The sequence below is a fragment of the Numida meleagris genome, chromosome 22, assembly GCF_002078875.1.
Source record: "Numida meleagris isolate 19003 breed g44 Domestic line chromosome 22, NumMel1.0, whole genome shotgun sequence".
Classification (NCBI taxonomy): domain Eukaryota; kingdom Metazoa; phylum Chordata; class Aves; order Galliformes; family Numididae; genus Numida; species Numida meleagris.
The window spans coordinates 3,360,524-3,380,635 of record NC_034430.1 but is presented as its reverse complement, the minus strand read 5'-3'; the positions used below and the strand labels follow the sequence as shown (position 1 = coordinate 3,380,635).

The window sequence follows — 20,112 nt, the reverse complement described above, 5'->3', positions numbered from 1 at the left end:
AAGTGTTGAGAGTCCTATTTATCCAGAGTTAGCAAAAGGAATTACCTGACAGCTGAGAATGAAAAACCACTAATAAGCATTGCAGTGTATTGAAAAGTTTAAACAATGTGATTAAGGAAACTTTCGCAATAATAAGGAATGTATGCGATTCTATCTTACCTTGCTAACAAAACTCCTCTGGGATTTCTTATTCCATTACACAATAACTAAACCGGAACATTACATTAAACAACTCCCACATTCTACCCGTATTTAGAAAATATTTAATAGTAAGTAATGTTCTTTCAGCATAATACACTTCACTAAAACGTTCATATTTTCAACCAAATTATTTGCCCAAAGCAATAAACAAAAGGGAAGCCAGAAGGCTCCAACTAAGCCTTCAACCACTCAGTGTTTTTAAAGACGGACTTCTAAACCATCCTTTCTGAAGTTTATTTTTAAGAAACGAAACTAAGAATTCTTTAAAAAGAGATTGCTGGGTGGAAAAGTGAGTGAGGGGATACAGAGAAAGAAGGCAGAATACTACGCCTGCCATAACTCCTGCTCTTAAAAGCCACTAAGAAAAGCATCCCAAGTACTCCTAGAAACAAACTGCACTGAAGAGGAAACCTGGAAACCAACACGCCCAGAGAAACTCAACAGGTTTAGGAGGAAAGATGGTGGGGAAACAAAACCAAAATAGCGTATTTGTCCACATATTCCACATCACAAAGCACTCCTATACCATTCACATCATGATAGAAAGTGAAATAAATCAAGGTACATCTTGGAACTGCGTGCAGATAAGAAAGAGCAGCATTTGTAACACATTATTTGTTTTGGTTGGCAGTATGAGACCCTATAACCAAAGCTTTATCCATATACAAAATTGGGTGATCCCCAGATCATTTACCTGGAAACTACAACACTTGATAAACATCGTATTCCCAAGTCGCACAGATTTACACACTCTTTGTATTCCCATTAAGCTCAAATTTTAACCTGTGTTTATGTTCCTTTGGTAACTTTACATAGGGTACTCTTTGCAAGAATCCAGGCGCTAACCAAAATGCTCCAACAGGATTTTACCTGGTGCTGCCAAAACAGAGAACTACTTCCTGTGTTTTCAGCTGAAATCCCTGAATCTAAAGGTTTCCATACATTCCTTCAGTACATGTATTGCCATCTGCAAATCACTGGCCCGTGTTCTGATCCCGTGGTTTGGGATGTACTGTTCACCAGCCAATCAATGCAGATACACCAATATCTTCCAGCTGAGCCCAGGTTAACATTTCCAAAATGTGACAAGAATTTCGAACAAATCAAAGTACGCAGAGATGCATAATATTTCAAACCTCCAGACCAATAAAACTATTACCTGGTACTACTTTAAATATTTAAGGTTCAGGGTTGCGCACATCTGGAATAGCATATGCAGTCCATTTGCTTCCATCGTTGTGCTGTAATGACACAGATTCACAAAGCACACCCAAATCTAGGCCTTCGTTTTGCTCAGATCTTCAACTATATTTAAACCCAGCCACAAGAAGGTCAAACCCATGGTTAAGTATAACAGCTGTTTATGTCAAGTGTATTGTCATGGGAATGTATGAGGGTGTACAGTTATCCTACATTTCAAATTCATTTCAAGTAAAAGAGAGCAACCTAAATATCAGACACACACACCCCCCTGCACAATCTCTGCTTTAATCACATCTCAACCTACGCTGTTTTTCTTCAAACCATTCCTAGCTTCATTACATTTCAGATATCATCAATGGGAGAAATGCGATGACAAAAGCGCGTGTCACGACCGCTTGGCTTAGAAAACAGCTTTCTGAATGTTGACAGTGCATGTTTCCAAGCAAGACAAATACAAAACCCAAGAATCCAAAACTGTTAGTCCTAACATCACTGTGAGTATGAGCTCGTTTTATCGGTTAGATCATGCAAATAGGCACAAAGAACCCCATGTGCTGTTCTTAGGTATACAAAAAAGGAACTGCAAACTCAGAGGAAACATTCAGCAGCCAGTGGATGAGCAGGACCTATAAGCCCAATTCCCAAACACTCTGTTTCGCCTCAAGCGGACTTTGAGAGGCATCTGAGGTCTCTATGTATCGAAGTTTCCTTAGGGCAAACTTCTGAGGCTCTTGAATTTCTGCCTCCAGACCCAGAGCCATCTCACATTACCCATCAGCAGTTGGGCAGCGGGAGCACCCACAGCTGCACCCAGAGCTGTTCCCTGCAGCACTGCTCTCTGGGGTGGGTGCACAAGACAGAACCATAAATACAGAAAATAGCATCTCAAAAATTAGTTCATCTTTCATCCTTTCCCGTTTCTAATTTCGCCCACGTTTTATTGTGGACACCATATTATAGCACAGTAGTACGTGCATATAATTCATATGAAAACAGTTTGGAGAACAGCATGCTGGAACAGTTACCAAGCTGCATCTCTCAAAGATGGGGCAAACCAAGCGGCAGCACCGGTCATGTTTTAAGGATACCATTTATAAGCCAAGCAATGAGAACACCAGCAGAAAAGGCATTACAGTACGCTCAGACATAAACGCTGTCTGCTTTGCTTGGAGCAGGGCTTTCCACTCAGGTCTCAATGAACGCAGAGCCAGTTTGAAACCCTGGTGGGATACATGGAAATGAACCTCCTCCTTGCTGCATTCTGTGCAGAAAAGTAGAAAAAGAGGCTAGTCTGCCTCAGTGATTTCCAGAGGTCAGGTATCAATCAGAATCCTTAACAGAAAGGAAATCTTCAGCCCACATTTTGGCATTTTCCCTTTGCTAGTTCAAGTGACCCGGTAAGCAGGCTTTTGTGGATCCCAGTTTGAGTTGTCAGGCATTTTCTCTCCGTGGTGCGGTGACAACGGGATGCTTCAGACAGGAATCCTCACACTCAGATGAAGCAGCGTGAGAGAGCTGCTTCGAGCATCACTGCTGACAGCAGCGCACTGTTGTGAGATGAGACATAAGAGATGGGCGCTAAGATGCTAAAAAAGCAGCTTACTGTGTAACCTAGTGGGTTTTCTGGGGGGCTTTCTACAGGCTTTGGTGTTCCATTCTCCTTCAGCTTCTCATGATTCCATTTAACCTCAAATTTTGCTCCCTTTATGAAGAATTACACATGCAGCTATTGAGCTAAGGATGCACAACGCAGTTGAGAACACAGGAATTTGAACACTATGCAATTCAAGTGGCTTTTAGATATTATGATAGAGTCTGCAATGTTACGAGGTGACCAAAGAATACCTTTATCACAGCAGGAGAGGAGTTACGTGGCAGTTGCATTAAGCAAAGATGCTGAACCAATCAGGAATAGAAAATGAGCAAAAGGTACCAAGTTTTTAGTGCTAGGCTAACATTATCATCCCCATGCTGTCACTATAATGATGGACAGCAGTGGGAGAACAGTCACTCTAGTAATGACTTTCCTGGGCCGATAAGAAAATATTCTCCGAGTACCAAAAAGGAACATTCCACCCTATCCAGCTTGGGGAGGTATTGTACCCAACAGGACATCAGCAGTTCAGAAGGACACGGCCTCACTCTGGAGAGACGAGGTCGGTAATAATGATGATAATTTTTATTATCATAACAACAACAACAACAAAAAACATTTCATACCGAATAAGCCGGGATGCTTTTGTGCCCTCACAGAAATCGCAAGACCTGATAGCCTCAACGTTTGACTCTGAGTACGTCTGTCATGAAACAAGCGCGAGCCTTCAGCAGCCGCCGCCTGATTAGGCTCAGAGCTATCAGCATCGCAGCGTGGGGCTGCGCCGCACCGCTGCTCCGAGCCTTTAGGCGAAGGATTCTCATAATGAGGCGCAGCGCCGTGGCTGAGGCCACACTTCTGCTCTGCTGAGCTGCTTGCTGAGAGGGGCTGCGTGCTCCCTCGTTATCATTTTATAGGGTTTTTTCCTTTTTTTGTTGTTGTTCCTTTTTCTACTCCCCAGTGCTCGGTGCACTTCAGTCTGTGCTTAGTGCTGCCGCCAGGGCAGATCCATATGCTCACGTTTAATAACCTTATGGAGTGAGGCAGTATTAAAATTGATGATGAAACAGTATTGTGTAGAAGAATCAGATACGGTAAGGTACAGGCTGATATCAAACCCTAATAAATAGGTGCAGTCATCTTCATTCCAACCAACAACACAGGTTCCAAAGAGAGGAAACTTCAATACTTCATACATTGCTCTTTCATTTACAATCCTATGCAGAATTAATTGGGGGGGGGGGAAGAAAAAAAAATGATGACTCACTTCTTAAGTCCCTCCCCAACATCTGAGAGCTTTTTTCTCCCCCATATATATATTGTTACGGACACTGGGAAGCTGATGAAGGCAACTGAAGCCAAAAATGTAGTCGCATCACTTCCATCTCGCACACACTTAGACTGTTTTTTCTTTTCTTTTTTTGGGGGGAGGTGGTTTGGTTTTTTTTGTAAGTGCCAAAAAAAAATATACTGAGCTCCTTTATAATAATGGCAGCTGATACAGGTCTTCAGTTCACATTGCCATTGACTTGCAAGCTAAGCAGAAAATTAAAGAACAGCACACCGTAAAATTTGCTTTGTTTCTCACACAGACCCTATCAGCACTGTCACTGGAAAGGAGAAAACACAAGAAAGGAAAGCGTTAAAAATAAAAATGCTGAAGACAGCAACGATCTCAAAAGAGCAGCATTTTCATGTAATCGGAGAAGAACGGCGCGATAGAAACACTGGATATGACAGCACCACCTCACATCTGCTCTAATTTTACATGATTGGAAACCTCAAGTGTTCCAATCACGCATCTTTCCGTGGGATACAGCTACCTTCAAATCAATCACGCTTACTTAAGCCGACTTCTAACCGCCGAGATCGGGCGGATCTTTGCATCTTGCAGACGCCTGAAAGTTTCCTCCAGTTCTATTGCGCGGACTGAGACTCTGTTCTGCTGTCACAACATCAGCAGCACCCAAATGAGCTCTTTTAAAGACAGATCGGGTGTATTCCTGTGAGCTGCAATCTCTGAAGCACTGTTAACCTGTAGATATACCTGCAGCCATGGTGTTTCCCCTCTTTTCTTCTTCATTTCACATATGAGCAGCTTGTGGCAACAGGCTAAAGGCTCCACAAAGCAGAACGGAGCTCCAGAGCTGATCCTTGAGTTTGGTCCAGCTCGACCAGCTGCATTCGGATCCACATTGTAATATCCTCAGTTACATTTGAGGGAAGGTTACGCTCTTATTTGGCATTTTGAACCAGTGTTAGACACTGTCAGGAAAACAGAGTGCAACACAGAGGAAAGAAAACGGGAAATTCTGACTGAAGGACTCTCCTGCAGACCCTTCAGTGATAACCACTTTTCTGTTGCCTGGAAAATAAGTTTTACGTTCAATTACTTTTGACTGGTTTGGGGATTCTCCTTCCTCTTCAGAGAGGACTGCTTTTACAGTGACTGCTTCTGGTGATGTGTCCTCACACACAGATGCTCAGTGAACAAACCCAAATCCTTCTCTTACTCCCTAAGTTTCCCAGCTCTCTGTGGCCAGACAGCTGCAGGCTTTGGAGATTTCCAAAAGCATCACCTGGCCATCAAGCTGGGTGGAAACGTACACAAATTTCCAGAGTACTTCACTGAAATGGATAACATTATGCAGGAAAGTCAAACCTAAACCTCATGTTTAGGCTGAGCTTGGGGCTGCTCTGTGTGTTCTTGTTCTGCTGATCTGACCAGTTATCCTCAGTTATCCCATGATTTCAGAAGCCGGGTGCCCTAATCACGTTGGGTTCCTTTTGTATTTACCATTTCATCCCTAAGAGAGTGCTGTGCTGCAATCCCATGTAAAATCCGAGTTAATTTTGTCAATGATCAGTTCACGTGTTCCCTAGGACCGATGCACTGAGAGCCGTCCCAGGCGAAGCTAAGCTGACAGACTCTATTAAAGCACAGTACTGTCATGGAAATTGTGATCTTCACACAAGTGCATGTGACGGATACCAATTACTTTGCTCTTTTCCATAAAAACTCCGCATGACACAGGAGTTATCATGACTGACTGATAAGATCACTGGATGCTTTACATCATGATTTTCGAACATGATTCATCCTTAATCACGGAGTAAGCGTAACTGCTTATCTATAGCATCACGACCCGCTGCATGCAGCAGAAGCAGATTGAGCCCATCACCTCCTCACCAAAGTTACTATCAGAACGTGCTAATTACCATCACTTATGGAGACCGGCATCTTTCTTCATGACAGTAGAAGAACGCTTAATAATCTCAGCATCTCCCCTTCAGAAGCATTAACTTATTAGACAAGAGATTCTTTTCCAGAAAGCAATTATTTTAATCAGTGCTAAATCATAGAAGTCATCATCTCTTAACAACTGTCTTTAAAAGCAATTAAACCACACAGTTGTTTCTAAACACCGTCAGATCGGTGCTGTCAAAGCCAAAAGGAAAACCCTGCTTTGAGTTTGAGAAGGAGGAAAAATATACAAAGATTGCTAGAAACAAAGGGGACACCGTAAAAATGAAACTATCTTCATCACAGTTGTTGGCTTTCCTTATTAAAGGGCCCACGTCCCGTAAATGCATTGTGAATATGGGAACATGTAAAAGCTGTGACCATTCCAAAACTTTCTCTTGCAGACGCTCTGCTGACATGCGTTGGGTCACACGCTCCTCAAGAGAGAACAAGACAGCCATCTAGAGGGCAAAGCCAATAGATCTTTGGGTTGTGGGGAGAGCAAACGTCCAAACCCACTGCGAGCTGAGAAAAGCAATGGGTCGTTCTTCTCAGCGGGCATCCCAGCATAACTCCCCTAGTAATCGAGAAATCACAACGTGACAATTCACGATGATCATGTCTATAGAAAGTACACATTTCCTTAAAAGCGGGATGTTCGTTACTATGTAGAACGTCATCCCTCGTTGTGGATCTGTGAAGTCAGTTCTGCTGTATTCATCACTTCCTCTCCCAGCACTGGCTCCGGGGCAGAACTCAGCACAACCAGGCAGGTATGCAGCAGCAAGCTTTTGTGCTGTGTGGCTGTAACACAGCTGTAATGCCCTAAGCAGCTCATTGCTGATAAATTGTATAAAACATCACATGCAGCGATAGGATCAGAGAGTTCCAAGCTGAGCTCGTCTATAAGCAGCTATTTGTTGGTGTACATTAAAAAAAATAAGTTTATAAATGTGGAGATTACAGACCCCTGGAAAAGGATTCCAGGTGCTCCTTACTGCTCACTCAGCTCCATTCCCAGCAGGGTTAGGGTTTCACGCACTTCTGTTAGCACAGCTGATTTGGAACAGGCAGCACAGATAAAAAAAGATTCAAAGGACAGAATGATGATTTGTGGAAAGAGGAGGGAAATCTTCCTAGAGTTTCATAGAATCACCAAGGTTGGAAAAGTCCTACAAGATCACCCAGTTCAATCGTCCACCTATCACCAGCAGTTCTCACTAAACCATGTCACTCAGTGCAACATATAAAAGTTTCAATTCAGATCAAGAGAAGTAAATAACCATCATTGCTTTTCTTTTTTTTCTGGCCTGACGTCTCACTTTTGCAATTATTTTCAGTCCCATTTTCTCCCCTTCCAGAGATGTAACTGCCCGTGGCATTACAGGTGCAGGAATGCAGGCTCTTTTAAGCCCATTACAGACACCTGGAGTATTGCCCACTGCAGAAGGACAAATGCACACATAATCCTCCCACCTCTCTTCCCATTTCCACACCACAAAGCAAAGGAATGGAGTTGTCCTTTGGGAAGCAGGGGTGAGGGGAGAGGACCCATTCTCACCAAAGCCTATGTTTCCAGAAGAACCCAGGCTATCTCACACCTTTATGTTTCATCTCTGACCTGCTTACTGACACCAGCAAGAAATCACCTTTGAATTCAATCCAAAAGCTCTTTTTAAAATGCTTCTTCTCTCTGGCCTTCTAACACGACCTCTTCCACAATTTTGCAATAGTTTCACAACTGGCTTTCTGAGCATCGGCTAAGCTATAAAAAGCAGAACATCTCCTCCTAACCCCATTATAATAAAAGCTTCAAGTTTTATTATTCACAGAAGCTAAACTCCCCCAGGAAATACAAAAGGTGGGGATTTTCTCTGCCAGAAAGTGGATGGTTGCCACAGAGCTGTGCCTTCACCAGGCAGTCTGATAAAGGACAAGGGAGAAACTGAGGTTCCCATTATTATTTTTAGTTAAGAAAAAAAAATAAAATACTTACATTTAAAGGGAGAGTTTTATGGATTCTTGGGTTTTTTTTGTTTGTTTGTTTTTTAATCTGATGTCAGTCTTCAAACAGCATTAAAGATATCAAGGACCATCAACCTAACTGACCAGCTCAGACTAATGTGCTCTTGAGATAAGTGGTAACACTTAAGTAACCCGCACCAAGGCAACATGTCTGGTCATCACTCTGCACTTTAAAGCTCCACACAGTGCCATTTTCCAGAAGACATTAGCATCAGCATTTGCATCCAACAGCATATCAATAAGAAAAAGTCAACCGGCGCAAACCTGAACACCTGCCAGCTCACCAGACCTCTAGCCTAGCACCTGGCTGATCTTCTAATGGTATTTTTGAATGGTATTTTGATACCATCTTCAGAGGTATTTGAAGTGACTGCAAGAGCTCCAAAGATGGCCGGAGCACGCTGCTGTCCCACACGACCCAGCCGAAGTGCTCTGCAACACCGGGCACTGGAAGCGCGACGCCTACTTTAAGAGGGTCACTGCTGAAGAGTGAGTGCACAGGTTGGGAAGAGAGATCGTTTTCTCCTTGGTTTCAAGGGTCATCAAAATTATCAGTCTCTCAAAAACACGTGTAGTAAAATAGGTTTATCAACAAAGATTTTGTTTTTCCTTCTTATTGATTTCAGATCAAGAAGTACTAGTTAAATAAGCCTAAGTGACAGTGGGGAGTAGAGGGGGAACAATGATAAGAGCTCCATCCCGAGAAACCCACGTCAGAAACAAGCTGTGGGCAGACTAGGATAGCTTCTGCTCCCCAGGTAGGAAAGAAAAACAAACATGAAAGAGCCAACACGTACCTGTGCCACATAAGCCAGCATTCAAAGAAAGGAAATCCTGCCTTGGGATTGCAGCGCACTTCAGAGCGGTCCACTCACCTCCAGGCAATCACATTTTGAAGGCGAAGGTTTTAACTTCAGACATTTCTGGTCACTGCTAATAAATTTGAAAACTCTTACTCCTGCTTTTTGGAATCACATCTATCTTTCCTTGAAAACAATCTCCAGAAAAGTCACAGCTCAGGTTCTCCAGTCAGGATCTCACACCCTGCTCTCTCAACACCCCAGCTGCAGCCCCCAGCATCGCTCTGATCTCCTGCTCCAGGGCTGAGCAATGTTCACTGCTTCCCTTCCTTTTGAGCATGCCTGACCAGGTGTCTCAGAGCTAAATCAGAATAACAAGGTGTGATTTATCAAGCTAATTGCTGGGGGGAGGTGGGGGAGAGAGCAGAAAAAGAAGTTACGTTGTCTGCAGTAAAGAAGCAGGAATGGAAACTCAAATATTGTAACAAAAAAAAAAACACAGATCAAGGACAGAAATGAAGAAGGTGGCAAGGACAAGGCTTAACCCTCCATCACATCCACAAGGCAGCAAGCACAGCTGAATTCCCTGCTACCAAAACAAAGCAGGACCTCATAAACCTCATCAGGGAGCCTCACTGTGCCACAAGGAAGCACCCAGCACCACTCAGTGACTGTGCCTGCCCCACCTTTGCTGGCAGTGTTGGAGCAGCAGCCCAACCCATGGGGATGCCTGGTGAAGGCTGAGCCTGCGTTCTCTGCTACAAGCTGGGGCTGACTTATTAACACAGCTGTAATTAAGGCCAAGCAGGATAGCAGCACATGATGTGAAGCTCAGCAGGTAAAGAATGGGAATGTCACTCCTTAGGAAACGTTTCTGAAGAGCTTCTTGGAGCTGCGTTACAAGGGTGCCATCTGCTGCCCGCGGGTGCTCAAAGCTGACACAGCCCACCTGCCGGGTTCCTAATAAAAAATCATCACACGCACAAAGGCAAAGCAAAATAAAACATTTTTAAAAAATGAGAATAGCACGCAGCAGAAGACAGAACTTGGAAATGCAGCCCAAGGCTCAGCAGCAACTGAAAGAAGAGACCAAGGCTCTTTATCACATACCTGCCTGCCATGTCTAGAGCCACCTTCTGAATACTGAGTATCACGCTGGCTTTAAGTTGAAAGGAAAGCAATGGTGGACTAGAATTTTTAAAGGCTCTTTAAAAAAAAAAGAAAATAAGGTGGCATTTGTATTTGCTTATTAATGTAGCCCTGTTTGATTAGACTTGTTACGCACCTCGCCCTCCAACAGAAAAACCAGCGCTCCAGTTTGATCTTTTCTCATTTTATTAGCACAGAATCGTGTACAGTGAAGACAAAGAGAGGAACGCATGTACCCAGAACATGAGAAACTACAAAAATGGGAATGACTTGTTACCTCCTGTCATCGTGGCTCTTACTTCTCCCCTCACCTCAAGTACCTGAACGTTGCCACAGACCTTGCAAGCCACAAAACCCAATCTTGCAAGCCTTTGGCACACCCTTATAAAACCCTGCAGTTCCATTACCAAAAAGGGGCCCAGGTTCAGAACAACTGCCCACAGGGACCTGAACTAGAGCATCTGAATCCCCAAGTCTCCTACCGACTTGAGTAAACTTGGAGCAAATCCTTTAGGTACTGAGTATCACATAACAGCTTTAAAACAAAGGAAAAACATTTACATGGTATGTGCGTACACCCTAATGTAAATGCATGTATATTCAATTGTACATAGTTCAATGGAAATCCATTCTACAAGCACAGAAGCAATGTTGTGGTTATGTCTGACCACACAAATACAAACAGTCGCAGAGATCGCTTACAGTTACAGACCTTCTTGTGGAAATCTTTATAGTGGCACTTGTAGTCAGTTGGTCCAGTGGCTTTGGAACACCTATACACACACAGGGATAGGCAAAAAGTGGCGAGATCGTTGCAGGCCAATAGCCAAGCTTACTGCATTACACGGCTGATGTACAATATGACATCTGCAGCAATATTACCAATAAATTAGATGAAGACTGCTCCGATGCACTTCCCATAATATGACGGCCAGCATTCATAAAAACAGAAAATACACATTTCCATTCAGGTTGCGTGGTGACAAACAAGAAGCTGTTTGCCACAACGCAGAATCAACCCCTTGAGTTTCCGGTATTATCAGCAGGCTGTGGCACCCCGATACTCAATCGCTATGCCAGGATAACACCTCCAGGTATTTTCCTACAACTCGTCTTGATTATCAGTCAGAGGATAAAAAGAGATCCCACCATCAGAAGCCAGCAATGCGGTCATTTCTTCACTCAGAAAGGGCTGAGACTGGTTGCTTTACTCCAGCAGATGGCAGACATCTCAGTTTAGTTAGCCACGCGTTTGTTTTGCGAATGGGATTAATCAGGCAGATTTATGACACCCATGTTTTTGCAAAAGAGAGCGGGTGATTTATTTCTGGTTTTAGCACTGCCCTCCCATCAAAGGGGGCACACCAAGAGGTGTCTGAAGGCAAAGTATCACCACCTCTTCAGATGAAACTGCAGCTCAGCTCTCCAAGCAAACAGTGAATGGCGAGAACAGAGCTCTGCCTTGCATGCACTGCACAAGTATGGATTGCCAAGGATACTCTGAGCAAACCAGAGAGGGAGACCTTCATGGAATGACTTGTGAGACCAGCCTCACACAACAAAAAGCATGGGTTTCACAAGCCTCAGTATTAACGCTGACAATGTTTTGCATGACCAAAGGTTAAACTGAAGCAAAACTGGACATCCTATGAGACAACTCAAAAAAAGGTTGAGCAAGTGGCAGTTCGGTGTTTCACATTAACATCAGCTCAACCATTTTGAAGTTTTGACCAGGGCAATCAGTCATAAACAGACCATTAGAACAGGACTCCAAACTGAAATACCACTGCGCTTGCGAGAGAGGTGGTTTCAAACTGACATTTCTAACACCACTGGCCTCAAAGTATTTTTACAGTAGTTTCAGCTGTCCGACATGAGTTACAAGCTGCGGTGCCACACTTAAGGCCGCTCTTCTCCTGTGAAACGCACTGCAGGCTTTCAGACTACTTTTCTCTTGTTCCACAAGGCTTTGGATTGAAGAGCTGACAAGTCTATCCAATGTCTTTAGTTTTCCTCTAGACTGCATTCCTAGGCGTGCCGTTGTGCGTCACTGCTTTCAGACTGGAGGCGCTGGCTTGATGGTTGCAGATTCTGTGGGAGGCAACACCTACCTCAAAGACCTCGTGAATGGCTTTGCGGAAGCAATGGAAATTGTAGTCTATCAGACCTGTCAAAAAGGAGGAGAGGGGGAAAGGAAGAACTGCTCAGCCTGGCACGTTTAGTCAACGGAGCTTCAAAATCAATGGATGTTTCATTTAACATACAGCTATTCGCTTGCTTACTTCAGTGTGAATTTGGATTCGTAGGACCTAACACTCAAGCTTTACTAATGCCAGTCTTTGTTTGGATTGTCTCTTTTTATAGAAACAAGGTGCTTATTTGGAACGCAAGGTTTCTATTTATAATTAAAGAGCAGATAAGGGGACAACACTAGACTCCACCCACCCAAAAAGGATCTTACACATGGAACAGTTAAACATGATAGTACAGCTTGACCATCGCTTCAATGTTATCCTCCACTTGGATGGTGTCACTGATGTATATCCTAACTGTGCTGTGTAAAACTTTCCGGACCAAATATAGTACAGTTAAAAGAATACACCTGCCTTTCACCTTCTGAACAGTCCATAAAAGCCAAGGTAAACATCACCATCATTTCAGTCCAATGCTTTAAAATCAGGGCTTAAGATTTCACTTCTATCCCATAACATATGCAAGACCATTCATACCAACTGTCTTCTACAGGTCCAAGCAACTACACAGCTGGTTAAGCCTGCAACACATTAAATACTGCCCTGCATCCCTACCATGTACTTCACCAGCCCACCACTGATTTCTTCAGTCATGTGTTAAAAAGGTTACAGTGGTGCAACACAAGTAACGGACAATATGGTTATCACAACACGGCAGCTTGTCAGGCAGAACAAAATAACTGACAGCACTACAGCAGATGCTAATGACAAAGGCCTCATTAGCTACACAAGTAATTTCAACGGGAGGATGTCAATTAAGGTGGTCATTCACAAGAACAAAAATAAGATCTCTTTATCTCAAGGAAGGGAGAAAATTCCTCCCAGAAGAAATTAAACAAATTTAATTATATTAAATTAAGGTGACTTGCAAGGCCCTATTAGTATCTATCAGTTGATAAAAGTCTTCAGATAAAAGCCATGCAAATGGGGGAAGCTCTTACCTTTGCGCTCAAAACTTTCTTCTCTAAGAATGCAAACTAACGCCAAAAACTTTGTTACTTCCTTTAAGTACAGGACCGTGGTGTTATTGAGCTTGATAATTGCCATTGACTCTTTATCATAAGCACTTCCAGTGCCATCTTCTTTTAACCTAAGAAAGAATGAGTTAATCCAAGGCATAACTTAGTAAGACACGCTTCAGTAACTGCAGGACAAATACTTAATGCCTGCAAAATGCACTGAGAAGAATAATGCTCATACTGAATGGCAAGCAAGTGAAGAACTTTCAGCACAGGACTTAAGTGCAACTAAAAGTAAGAGCACTACAAGAAAGCCAGAGCTAAATAGAAGAAAGTCTCCACTACGTACTACCTACATTAACTGAACAGTTACCAGCAAGCTACCAGCATGCATCCCTTTGATACAGACTACCAGCTGTGGCTGTCTAGTTGATATTGTTCCCAGCATTCTTAATGGAGATAGCACAGCACATGGGTTGGAACACAGTTTACCTTCAAACCAAAGAGTCAGCCCTACACTATCTCACAGAGTTCCCAGTGCTGCAGTAAGGTATCCAGTGACTGGTTTGAAGATTCCAATGCAAAACTCATAAAAACTTCAATAAAGTAACATCTCAGCACAGTTACTTTTAATGAATGAATGCAAAGGCTTCCTCAGCCCGCATCCTTTTACTGTACGAGATATCAATGAAATATATCACAGCAGAGATTCCAATCCAAGTACTTTCTCTGGCCTGTTCAGCCACCTGGCCTGTTCAGCCACTTGGAGCAGCTCGTAAAAAGGTTAAATAAAAGATGCTACAGTCAACATATTTCTATAGATCATCCTCTACTACTACTAAAGGCAAGTCTCATAGCAACACAAAGAGCAGTGGTAGGGACAGAGCCTTCGGGAGGATTCACAGCACTCACTTTAATAGGAGCAGTTACACAGTAAGCTCCTGCCATGGACTGCTTAGAATTGAAGCCACATAACAACAAACCGCAGCTAACAGAGCAACAAGACAAACTTCACAGTCAGCAAGGCCAGGGTGACCATGCCAAACGAGACACAGCAATACATATTTTACATTAAACCCTTGCCTCTCTGTAATGTCAGATGGATTCCTACAGAGGGGAAAAATTGATTACAAACTTCATCCAGCTGCCCAATCCAGTGGCTTCGCTCCAGTTGCCTGCAGAACAAACGTGCTTCACAGAGCAACTGACAGCAGCCTGCAAGATGGGGCAGCAAACAGCACCTGCGGAGTCTGCAGCCTGCCCTGCAGCTTTCAAGGACTTTTTTCCTGAAAGTGTTCATCACTTACCCATATATACAGGAAACATCTATCACTACGTCAATCATGTCACAGCACAGCTCATATGACTGCATGTCCACAGGGGAACTGTCTGTTGCAATGTAGATTTTGCTGACTACATCGAAGAGAAAAGCTTTCTCAATGCCTGAATTCTTTGGAAAGAGAAAGAATTTGGATGAATTATTAGATTGCAAGTAGAATTCATATACTTTCACGTTCTTAACAGCAAGAAGCATTTTAAACAACGAATTCAGAGGCTTAAAACAGAATCAAGATTCAGAGCATACAGTTTACACAACATCTGAGCAGAAGGAATTGCTTTACTGTTCCACACATCTCCCTTAGAATTCTGTAAGATTACTACTTACTGATATAAAGATATTTAGTAGATTTTCCAGTGTTGGCAGCTGTGGAATGAGCTTCTGTACCACTTTACTGAAGGCTTCAAATATTGAGTGGTCGTAGATGCTGGTCAAATAAAAGCTGAGGCAGGGCAGGGCAGGAGGGAGGAAAAAAGAGAAGAGATCCATGAGTCCATGAGAATTGCAGTAGAGATGGTAACACTCTGTTTGCTAACACTCAAGCCTGATGAGTTAACCGAGATGCTTTATCACAAATGTCTGTAACTGCTCTAACAAGAAGCTCGCTTCTGAGAGACTGGAATGAACATAACGCACTCTCCTCATCTGCAGGAGACACGAGAACAGAGAGAGGAAATTGTGCAAATGTTTTCACGATACACTTAGCCTACCAGAATACTTAGCATGAAGGAGATAAACGCTTAACGAGGTTTCAGCGAGTCCTTCTCCCAACATTCTATTTTGTCACACTAATACTGAGATACTGGCCACGTTTACAGGCTCCACAAGAATCAGAACAGCAGTAAAAAGAGAAAAAATGACGCTTTGTTTCACAGGGGTCAGAAGAAGGTGCCCTAAAAAGCAGGCCAAACATCAAGGACGAGCCTAAGCTTTGCAAACCAGTTGTGCTGTAAAGGCAGCAGCAGGCAGTGCCAGCAGATGTCCTCCCTGCCCACCCCTCCAGGCCACCTGCACAAATTTGGCCTCATACACAGAATGAAAGCTGGGCAAGAGGATCTCGAATTATCAGTGAGCTTATGGATAACTGAGTGGAATCTGACAGCCAGCTCCCTGACTGAAGTAAGGCAGACAGGGCAAGGTTCAGCAGAGCATTCTGTAGTTTCAAGAAATAAACAAGACCTTATTCCCATCCACTATTACACATCAAAGCCATTAGCCTGTATGCATGCAAGCAACAGCAGAATCACATTTGCAAGAATACGTAACTCACCTAAGGTGAAGTTTTTCAAGCCCTGCGTCTGTGAGGTCGTCGTTAGCTCTCTGATGAATATCCCTCTGAGTTTCTATTTTATGGTCATCTGATAAACCATCCACTTTATGAATAAAAACTTCAAAGTTCATTTCTGGGTTGACCTTGTAGGCCTTTGAAACTGTGATGTGGAGTCTTGTTAAAGCTTCCATATAGTCATCCTGTGAACAAGTTTTGGCAGGAATGAATGAAAAGGCTTTATCTTCAATTACTATTCCATTCAGCACAAAAAAAAAAAACTTCATTTCACTTCAGTAATCAAACAGAAGTTTGGTAGGAGAGAATACCTTGGAGAATCAGAAATCCACGCAGCTTAGATTCTGTTTCATTAGCTATGCAAGGCTCGGTTATACAAAACTAGGCTTCATAGCAAAAGGTGGTTACGCTTCAACTCCAGCACAGCGCAGCAGTGATCTCCAGGTCGGTCCCAACAACCAGGAACTCTCCGTCGGTGCAATTCCTAAGTTCACTAGAAGCTACCAGAAACCTAACAGGGCCATTCCCTTGACATCGAGGTCAGAAGCGTGCTGGCACTACATGAACTCCATAGCATTCAAAAGCAGAGGAAAGAGATAATTGGGTAATTCACACCATCTAGCAGATCAGATTCTCACTGCTCGTGCGGAAAAGGTAAGCTCAGAGTACTTGCCACTTTCCACTGTCTCCACTGGGGATATACGTTCCACATAATTAATTCATAAAACTAAAAGCCACTGCCAACACATCCTTTCATACATAATGAATCTTTCACAAACTTATCTTAAAACAAACTCCCGATCATTCTTCTCACAAAGCAAAAGGAAACTTCTTCATAATTCTTAGGGATTTGTATTTACCTGAGCGTCAATAACATATATTAGAGCACCTGTTCCTCTGAAGATCATCTCATAATCAAATGTCGGATCAAAAAAGTCCATCTGTCCAGGAAAATCCCATATTTGGAAATTCACAAACGAACTGTTGGAAATATCGTCCTTGTAGATCTTGTTGGTGCTTTCCAAGAACAGAGTCTCATTTGGAGACATTTTGTGAAACACCACCTGTTAAAAAGAACACAAATAGCAGTCTCGACTTTGTCTCGGTGAAAGAGATGGCAAGATTCAAGTCACAGAACTTTTAACAAATAGCTTTATCATTCTAAAGCATATGGCTTTTCCGACAGTTACTTCAGTTGTCCTTTTCAGAGCACAGACAGCTTCCTACATCAGCCAAGTACACAACCTGCTGCCAGCCAGAACCGAGCACTGACACGCAGCCCATCATTTTTACACGTGTAAGTAATGAGGCAGTCGCCTAAAGACGCAGACATCCTGGGTATTTTCTAACACAGCTTCCTCAAATTTTGCTCTCTTAGCCAGATCACATCAGTTATAAAGCCACCGTGTTAATGAAGCAGCTGTAAGCTTTTAAGAACTGTTCGTTCCCTGTCTTAGAACCTCCTGTGCAAACTGCTTTAGTGTGGCACTCAGCGTTATGGCACAACAGAATCAGACCCCTCCAAAAGTGCAATACAAGTATAAAAATAACACCTCTATTTCAGTGACTGGAATAGCTAAGCCATTGCTTTCCATGAGCAGCTGATCTATCTTGGCTGACCTTCTCCCTTCAGGTATCCTACAGGAACACTGGAAGCTCCCACGGAGGCTGGTAACCCACTTAGCAGCGATGAAAACTATTCTTGTTGCTGCACTCAGAAAGCCCCGCTGGGACTTCAGCCCTTTCCTGAGCAAACAGGATGTTTAAAACTTTCAGTTACAGAATTCAGCCCCCAAAGAGACCGCGTGCCACAGTCTCTGCCCACCTGCAAGGCAAGCAGCTGGGCGGGCAGCACAGCGCTCAGCGAGCTCCAAAGCAGTGCTTCAGACTTGACTTTTAAGAATAAGGGGAAAGAAATTCACTTCCTCAAGGCAAAAGCATGAGGAAATCGGGACCTGAATGAGGTTTTAAACAGCGGGACATTTGTATGGAAAAGCGAGAACGGTTCTAGACAGGTTCCTGCTTTATTGCAAGGACTAAAAGCTCCACAGTGTTTGAAGAACGGTTGTAAAGCGCTCTTGAAATCAACACTCCTCTGGAGCTCAGCATCTCTCACAAAGAAGGGGACAGGAATTGTGAGCAAAGGTCAAAGCAGATGAGTCTCTGAGAAGCAATGAGCTCATCCTCCCTCCCAACGCAGCGCGCTGCCTCAGACTGACCAGGACACAGCCTGGATCAAATCCCATTTCTGCCACCTAGCAACTACCCCCACTCTTTCCAGCTTTACACAACTTGGATAAAGCAAAGGAAAAGGCTGTGGCAGAATCCGACTGCAAGCACAGAGCTAGCTCTAATACCAGGCAAGTGACACCGGGCAAACACAGGCAGAGCAGGCCGGCCCAGAAAGTGCTACGAGGAGCTGAGCTTCCTTGCTATGGCTTCGTCTTTCCAAGTGCTCCCTTTGCGCTTTCATCATCCAGCAGTCTCCATAACTCCCCAGCAGATGCCAGGGGTTGCTGTTTCCCCCTAAGTCTGAGTTTCACAAATTTCGACTGTGAATAACACAATAAATCTCTGTCTGTGATGGCTGTCGCTCACATCGGCAGTGACTTAGAAAAAAAAAATTTCAGAGCAAACACTGCATTTGCACGCAGAGCAGGGGCATCAGGCCCAAACAGCAACAAAGAACCGGCAAGGCTGACAAGCAATGACAGAGCAGTCCGAAGGCAAAGTTTGCTCGCTAACACCAAGCGCACGTTTTGCAAACCCTGCCTAAAGGAAGGGCCGGCTCTGCAGCACGGAGCGCAGCTCAGCCCCCAGCAATGCAGCGCGGTGGTCGGGCTCTGCACGGGACGGCTCCGGGCCTTCACAGCGTCAGATCTCTGCAGAAAGGGCCGGAGGAATCCACGTCTGCAGTTCACAGGAGCGGGAGGCCCCTCCGCCCGTAGCCGACTTCAGTTCACCGACGGCTCCTTCCCAGAAAAAAACATCAGGGGGACTTGGTAGCACAGACTGCAAATAAAAGACCTGATCGGGTACACGCGGCCCCGCCGCGGTGCTACGGGCAAATGCGGGCAGGCCGGCTCGCCTCGGCGGGAGCTCAGGGCACGGCACCGCACCGCGCTGCTCGGACCCCGCGCTGGGAGGATACAGCCGCCCAACGCCCCCCGATAGCGGCCGGGCTGGGCTGGGCTGGGCCGGGCCGGTGGGGTACAGCCGCCGGCTGCCCCTCACCTTCTGGATGGAGGACTTCCCGCTGCGCCGCAGCCCCATCAGCAGGATCCTCGGCTTCGAGTCCGCCCCGCCCGCGCCGCCACCAGGCCCTCCCGCGCCGCCTCCGGGCCCGCCGGGCCCCGGGCCTCCCTCCAGCTCCGCCTCCTCTTCCTCCTCCCCGTAGCCGAAGTCCTTGGGGAACGAGTCCGCCGCCCCGAAGCTGCCCCCCACCAGCGCCGGCTCCTCCGCCGCACCGGCCGCGCCCGCCCCGCCGAACTGCAGCGCCATGTCGGCCCGGCCCCGCCCTCCGCCTGCGCCGCAGCGCCCCGCCCCGCCCGGCTCCCATTGGTCGGCAGAGAGCTGCGCGCCGCGGATTGGCCGCGGGAGGCGGCGCGGTGAGGAGCCCCGGTCAGGCGGCGCGGGTCACATGACGGCGCGGGCGCACGTGAGCGGCGGGGGCGGGGCGTGCACTGGGCTCCTGCGGAACAGCGGGGCCCTGCTCGGGGCGCCTGCACGCGTGGCTCCGCCCGCCGGTTCGCGAGTCACCCGGTTCCCACCGGCAGCAGTTGCACGGTGAGCCGGGTCAAGCCCAGCTTCAGGAAGCGGTCGTTAATCCGTTCCACGCCTGACTTCAGGCTCAGGAGACCCAACAGCTGCGAGACGAAGATGAGCACCACCCACCCCACCTCCACACAGGCCTCCCTCGGCCCAACACCACAGCCCCTGCTGCTCCCTTATCAACGAGGCTCCGAGCAGCACTGCTCTCCGTACAGCACCTGTTCATCTGCCTGATCCATTCTGCACAGCAGCCCCTTCCCGGCCTGCCCACACACTACAGTTAATGCTAT

At 45.3% G+C, this 20,112-nt stretch overlaps 1 protein-coding gene across 1 annotated transcript; it reads right to left on the bottom strand.

Annotated features, from left to right (window-relative positions):
- On the bottom strand, positions 10,385-19,561 carry RRAGC (Ras related GTP binding C). The gene is made up of 7 exons (XM_021375524.1): positions 19,286-19,561; positions 16,912-17,115; positions 16,037-16,236; positions 15,094-15,208; positions 14,735-14,877; positions 13,410-13,558; positions 10,385-12,383 (listed from the first exon to the last, which is right to left on the bottom strand). Exons 1-7 carry the CDS (start codon positions 19,550-19,552, stop codon positions 12,232-12,234), a joined length of 1,230 nt encoding a protein of 409 aa, XP_021231199.1. The 5' UTR covers positions 19,553-19,561; the 3' UTR covers positions 10,385-12,231.